At 34.9% G+C, this 7739-nt stretch overlaps 1 protein-coding gene across 1 annotated transcript in view; it reads left to right on the top strand.

Moving 5' to 3' along the window:
* HMCN1 (hemicentin 1) overlaps positions 1–7739 on the top strand; it is a 440557-nt gene that overhangs the window by 347949 nt on the left and 84869 nt on the right. The window contains 4 exon segments of the mRNA XM_003785789.2: positions 932–1056; positions 2609–2792; positions 3376–3473; positions 4371–4649. Of these exon segments, the coding sequence (XP_003785837.1) occupies positions 932–1056; positions 2609–2792; positions 3376–3473; positions 4371–4649 (686 nt within the window).

Genomic DNA, 7739 nt, shown 5'->3' with positions numbered 1-7739 from the left:
AACTTGCTTTTTGCTTACTAATATAGTTAAACTCTCTGAATTTTTAAATTTATATTTTGAAAAGGAAACAATGCAACTAGTCTTAGATAATAATGTTATTGTAATCTTCAATAAGCATATTTAATAACACGATATGGTAGAAATGGAGTATTTCCTTTTGACAGTGGAATATTCTAATAAAATCACTATTGTAAAAATAGTGTAGACAGTGTAAAAAATTATAGATAGCAATTTAATCTCTTCATGAAGCAGGAAAATGTGTTTAGCAATTAAAATATGAAGACAAGCAATAATGAAATAATCTTAACTTAGATATCTTTGCTATCCTAATTATATTTTTATCTTTTACCATTATATATTATTTATTTCACAATTTATAGAAAAGTTTTTGCAGAAGATACCTGTACATGACACCAAATTGTTGTCACAGTTTGACTAAATTACCCTATTCTACTCCTTCTCATTAAAGTATTACTAAGTTGCTCATAGCTATATTTTTTGATGTTTAATTTCTTCAGATTCTCATTATCTCCAACAGTCTTCAATTTTTATACCAGAATTATTTATAACTTTTATTTAGTTCAAACCTTATATTGATGATCCTAGCTCTGAGAAAAACATGACCTTGCCTGTGATTTAGCTATAGAAGTTCCCAATGCAATTTTGTTAATTTCCTTTTTCTCATAAAGAGGAGGTGGATATGAGACCCATAAATGTAGAATTTTCATTGGTTGCCTGAAAACTCCATCAGCTTCACTAGCTCTGATTTTAATAAGCTTCCATGTGGTAGGTGAAATATATTCATATATCCACTATGAAGGCATCATTTTATGGTGGTGTTTTTAAAAGAACACAATAATTGGGAATGAGTTTTCCAGGTCTTAGCTTCACGTTCATCATCTCAGTGCCTCCATTCTGACGTTTTTCATAGGGTGACTGCAAATGGCAGCACATTAAACATTTATGGAGCCATCACATCCGACATGGGGAAATACACATGTGTTGCTACTAATCCCGCTGGAGAAGAAGACCGAATTTTTAACTTGAATGTCTATGGTAAATATGAAATATCACCTTTTTGACCAGGCTACCTTAAGCATGAAGTATGACAATTAAGTTCATGAACTTGTCACTGTGTGCTTACATTAGCAGCACTGTACAAACTGTCTGGTAAGTTTCCATAATTTTTTTTTTTTGGATATAAAGTCTTACTCTGTGACCCTGGATAGAGTGTCATGGTGTAGTAGCTCACAGCAACCTATGACTCTTGGGCTCAAGTGATTCTCTTGCCTCAGCCTTCTGAGTAGCTAGGAATATAAATACCTGCCACAATGCCTGGCTAGTTTTTAGCAGAAATGGAGTCTCCTTCTAGCTCAGGCTGGTCTCAATCGAACTCTTGAGCTCAGATGATTCATCAGCCTTGGCTTCCCAGAATGGTAGGGCTACACAGGCATCAGCCACTGCACTTGGCCTAGGTTTCATAACTTCTTTTTTTTTTTTTTTTACTGTTTTTTTTTTTTTTTTACTGTTTTTGGCCGGGGCTGGGTTTGAACCCACCACCTCCAGCATATGGGGCTGGCACCCTACTCCTTTGAGCCACAGGCACCACCCCAACTTCTGTATATCAATATCTCACAGCTATGTTCATGTCAATGTGTGATAGTTTCTTGCTGAGTGGCATTCATTCTTATTTTGTGTGTGCTATTGTAAGAATGCTGGAGTGTGGATTAGAGCACTACACAAACATTTGTAAATTTCTTATTAAACTTGGAAAGAACGAAAATGAAATCAGACATATGTTATTCTAAGCTTATGGGAATAAAGCCGTGAAGAAAATGGCTGTGTATAAATGGATTAAATGTTTTGCTGAGGGGAGAGAAATCATTACTGATGGGGAGAGGTCAGGGCAGCCAGGAATGAGCAGAACCAACGAAACCATTGCAAAAATTCATGGAATTGTGTGTCAGAATCATCAGCTGACTGTGAGAAGCATAGTAGACCAAGTAAACATCAAGAAAGAAACAGAACAAGCCTTAACTTGGCCAATACCTTGTGGCTCTTGTATCATGACAGTGTACCAGCTCACATGGCACTGTCTGTGAGAGAGTTTTTAGCCAGTAAACAAATAACTGTATTAGAACACCCTCCTTATTCACCTCATCTGGCCCCCAGTGACTTTTTTCTTTACCTGAAGATAAAAGAAATATTGAAAGGAAGACATTTTAATGGCATTCAGCACATCAAAGGTAATACAATACCAATTTTGATGGTCATTCCAGAAAAAGACTTCCAAAATTGCTTTGAAAGGGACTAGGTGCTGGCATCAGTGCATAGCTCCCCCAGGGGAGTGCTTCAAAGCGGACCATAGTGATATCCAGCAGTGAGGTATGTAACACTTATTCTAGGATGAATTCATGAATTTAATTGTCAGATCTCATGTCTGTCATAGAAATGAAGGTACAGCTGCGGATGTCTGGAGCACTTAGTTTTAAATCCGATGGCACCGCTATTTCCTTGTGGGATACAAACCAGAAATAAGGATAATTATAGCGTAAATGATAGTAACATACCCACTTTTTCTCTGTCTCTCACTTTCTCCCTAAAATAGTTCCACCTACAATTAACGGTAATAAAGAAGAAGCAGAGAAACTAATGGCTTTGGTGGATACGTCAATAAATATTGAATGCAGAGCTACAGGGATGCCTCCACCACAGATCAGCTGGCTGAAGAATGGCCTCCCTCTGCCTCTCTCCTCCCACATCCGGTTGCTGGCCGCAGGGCAGGTTATCAGGTCAGCGTTTACTGCGTGTTATTTCCTAGACAAAGTCACTGGTATTGCAGATTATTCCTTCTTCTAAACAGTGTTTGAGAAATGCTTCTTCCTAAGCTTTAACTGTTTTTCCCCCTTTCCATATATTTTTTGTAAAAAGACAACAAACATAAATATGAAATTTTTTCTGTACTTAAATGGTTATGTTTTAGTATATGTGTATAAAATGGGTCTTTCATTGACTTGTTCCATGTAGATTTCCATGAACTGGTATTTTAGCTAAAACTTTAGGTAGCAAAACAGTAGGAAGATGCTGGCTAACACCATGTGGTTTTCCTCTGAGCAGCATTCTCTGTTAATAGGTATTTGAAAAATAGTCACCTCCCAGATGGTGCTGTATTTTCGGTGCCTTATAGTCACTGCCTAATCAACTCTAAAAAACAAATTTTATTTGAGCTATCTGTACTTTTGTGATAGATTGTTACAAGCTTTGTAATTAAATTTTCCCACATAAATAACCTTCTATAATCTATTTATAAATTGTAAATATTTTATTTATGTGTGTTGGATAAATGATGACATGTTAAATCAAACTGTTTCTTAGGATTGTGAGAGCTCAGCTATCTGACGTTGCTGTGTATACTTGTGTGGCCTCCAACAGAGCCGGGGTGGATAATAAGCATTACGATCTGCAAGTACTTGGTAGGTCACAGCAATGACCCTTCTGCTTTCCTATGCATGCAATATGAAGCAACTGGCTTGTATTTAAAAATTGACTTCCTCGTGGATTTAGAAATATGACTTTCTGCTGTCAAAAAAGAATGAGTACAGTAGGATCTTACTAACCAGAGAAAAATAGGTTTTCTCCCAAGGGGTCTATATTATTGGATCGTAATGTCTGTTTGTCAAAATACTCTACCAACCTGGAATCTTGCACTAAATCAAATGTAAATTTTTAAAATAACATTCCAGTTCAGACACAAGACCAATCTTTTATACAAAGAAGTCAAGACTATTTTCGAATAATCTGAGCAGCTTATTTAGAATATTTAAAATATAAATGAATACACACACGTCTCTGTCATGTATGTGTCTCTGGAGAGAGAACTTAAAACTTTCAATTTCTGAAATATTGGGGTTTGCTCATAAAAATTTGTTAACCCCCAAGAACATTCCAGAATAGTTAGGGAACTATTGGCTATAATCTAAAAATGATTTAGGTTTAATCATATAAAATTTACTCTATAACTTGAAATCATTTGATGTAAAGTATTTCAAGAATACTACTATGACTATTATATACATTATAAAAACTAAACTGACAAACCTAAGAAGTTGAAGAATCACCAAAATTTAAAACACATTAGTTGTATGTTCCATAAGAAAATAATTGTTAGGTTTCATTGCTGATATTTGGAAGATTAATAATTAGTATACCTAATGAATGGTTTTGTAATAAAATCGTATTTATTATATGCTATTTTGAAATATAGATATTTATTGACCATAGAAACATTATAGAATTTTTTAATGTTATATTTAAATTTATCTCAAATTACAATAGATACATAAATTTCACCCATTTTGTATTTTTTGTAGTGCCACCAAATATGGACAATGCAATGGGGACAGAGGAAATCACAGTTCTCAAAGACAGCTCCACCTCTATGACATGCATTAGTGATGGAACCCCAATGCCCAGCATGTCCTGGCTTAGAGATAGTCTTTCTCTGGAGCCTGATGACCATCTGATGATCGACACTCAAGGAATGGTCCTCCAGCTCATTAAAGCGGAGACTGAAGATTCAGGAAGATACACTTGTGTTGCCTCAAATGAAGCTGGAGAAGTCAGCAAGCACTTCATCCTGAAGGTCCTAGGTATGTGAACATTTGGAAATAAGTGACAGTGAATCCTTAGTAAATAAGTGTAATTCTTAGAATCATTAGTATGGGATGAAATTTGTAAAAACTTCATTATATTTTTATTTCTGTTTTGTGTTTACGTAGGCTTGTTCTTATCTGAATCATGTTAAATTTAAATTGCTCTACTTCTTATCTATTTGAAATGATGTCAGCTCCTACTTATAAAACATTACTCATTAATAAAGTCTTAAGCCAGTTGATAAGTTGATTTTTAGCTTTTTCCTAGAATTGAAAGCACACCTGATTATAGAAATTTGATGAAAAAGCAAAATATTGATATGATTACATGATATTCCAATCTTTAAATAATCATTTTCAAGAGTCAGGTAAGTATTTAAAGTACGTATTCGAGCAAAGAGCAAGAGTTTGACATTCCTCTGTATCTATTTGAATATTCTTGATATCATTCTCTGGCCTGATTGCATCAGCTAGAACTTCCAGTACTGTGTTGAATAGCAGTGGTGATAGTGAACGTTTAGAAGACTGAAACTGGACCAGCACTTCTCACCACTTACAAAAACTGACTGTCACTGGTTAAAAGATTTAAATTTAAAACACAAAATGATAAAAATTCTGGAACAAAGTGTGAGAAAACCTCTTGACAATATCAGCCTGGGAAAATATTTTATTAAGAGGACACCTTTGGTAATTACAGAAAAACTAAAAATAAATAAGTGAGACACAATCAAGCTAAAAAGCTTCTGCACAGCTAAGGGTACAATAACTAAAGTGAAGAGACCAACTTGAGAATGGGAGAAGATATTTGCATGCTACAAATCTGACAAAGGGTGGGTAACTAGAATCTACAGAGAACTCAAGTTAATCAATAAGAAAAGAGCAAATGATCCCATTGATAAGTGGGCAAGAGACAGGAACAGAACTTTCTCTGAAGAAGACAGACAAACAGCCAACAAACACATGAAAAATATGCTCATCATCCTTAGTCATAAGAGAAATGCAAATCAAAACAACCCTGAGATATCACCTATACCCAGTGAGAATAGCCCATATCACAAAGATGTGGGCCTGGATGTGGAGAAAAGGGAACACTTTGACACTGCTGGTGGGATTGCAAACGCAGCTTCTATGGAAACAAGTCTGGAGAATCCTCCAAGAGCTAAAGACAAGCCTTCCATTTGATCCCACAATCCCATTACTAGGTATTTACCCAGAAGAAAAAAAATCATTTTAACATAAGGATATTTTCACTAGAATGTTTATTGCAGCTCAATTCATAATCACCACGACATGGAATCAACCAAGTTCCCATTAACTCATGAATGAATTAATAAACTATGGCATATGCATAACATGCAATATTATTCAGCTATAAAAAGATGGAGACTTTACATCTTTTGTGTTAACTTGGATGGAATTGAAGCACATTCTTCTTAGTAAAGTATCACAAGAATGAAAAACTAAGTATCCAATGTATGCAATATTAATATAAAAATAATAAATCAAAACACAATTATATTCAGGGTGGAGGGAAGACAGGGTGGAGTAAGGGGGTATTGGTAAGGCCTTCACCTAATGGACACAATGTAAGGGTATACAGCACACCCCTGGGTGAAGGGCTGAACTACAACCAGAACTTTACGTAACAAATGCAAACAATGTTAACTAATCATTGATACCCTCATATTAGTCTGAAATAATAAACAAACAAGTAGACAGATAAATTAAGTGTGTATTCTTATACAAATAGTATAAAGAGAAAATATATCTTTTCCTTGAAGTAAAAAATGTTGACCTTAGAAAAGAAGGAAAGATGAATGAAAATGAATTATTTTCATAATAAGACATTTTTGGATTTTGTTTGTTATTTTGATATGATCTAGGTGACAATCTAAGTTCCTTACATGTCACAGAATGCATCCTACAGAATATATTAAAGAGAATTGCAGCAAGAGGCTTGGTTAGATAGAGCTTACATATGTTTTCAGAGTAATTTGCAGAGTACCTATTAAAATTAATTTACTTAACCTTAAAAGTCTGCTTCATTTCCAGTTAAACTTGATGAGGGCAGAGGCAATACCCATCTTGTTTGTGTTTAGTCACAGACTCTTAATTTTTTTTTTGATTGAATTAAACTGAATTAGTTACATTCCAGATGGATAAAAGTTTTAACTGTAGAGGGAGGTAGAACAATATCTAAATAAATGAAGTACAATCCTCTGTATTCCCATAGAATGAGTAGGGGCAGTGAAAGAGGTTCTCTAGGATATTTAGAGGCAAAAGAAAACTATCAGCTAATATTCTTTTAAACACAGATGCAAAAATCTTCAAGAAAATACTTACAAACTGAATTTAACAGCACATTAAGTAGATTATTCAGTATGATCAAGGGAGATTCTCCCCAGGGATTCAAGGATATTTTAACATATGTAAATCAATAAATATGACTCACCAAATTAACAAACAGAAAGACAAAAATTATATGATCATTTCAAAAGATGCAGAGAAAGCATTTGATAGAATTTAACATGCCTTCACACCAAAATCTCTCAACAAATTAGGTGGAAGAGATATGTACCTCAACATAATAAAGACTGTATAATAAAAACCCACAGAGAACATCACACTCAACAGGGAAAAGGCAAAAACTTTCCTGTAAGATCTGAAGCCACACAAAGATGCTCACTTCCTCTGCCTCTCCTCAACCTAATCCTGGAGTCCTAGCCGGAGCAATTAGGCTAAAAAAGAAAGAAAGAGCATTCAAATTGAAAAGCAAAAAGTCAGATTGTCTCTGCAGACCACATTACTTTATATATCGAAAACCCTCAAGACTCCACCAAAAAACTCAAAGGACTTATAAAAGAATTCAGTAAAGTTGCAATCTTTCAGTAAAGATTTCAATAAAGTCAATCTGTGGAAGATGGCAGATCCAAGGCTTTGTTAGCGTCCTTCACCCACTTGGAAAGAGCAAAGAGTTGCATGGAGATTCACACTGTGAACTTTTATCCAGGAAGGCACTCAGCAGTTGAACACAATAAGTGAAAAAACTTAAGACACTTTGAAAGGAACAGCAAGCAGCTTCCTGCA

The sequence above is a fragment of the Otolemur garnettii genome, unplaced genomic scaffold (assembly GCF_000181295.1).
Source record: "Otolemur garnettii isolate 467f Iridium unplaced genomic scaffold, OtoGar3 scaffold00016, whole genome shotgun sequence".
Classification (NCBI taxonomy): domain Eukaryota; kingdom Metazoa; phylum Chordata; class Mammalia; order Primates; family Galagidae; genus Otolemur; species Otolemur garnettii.
The sequence above is the reverse complement of the archived record's forward strand: the minus strand, read 5'-3'. Positions and strand labels throughout refer to the sequence as shown.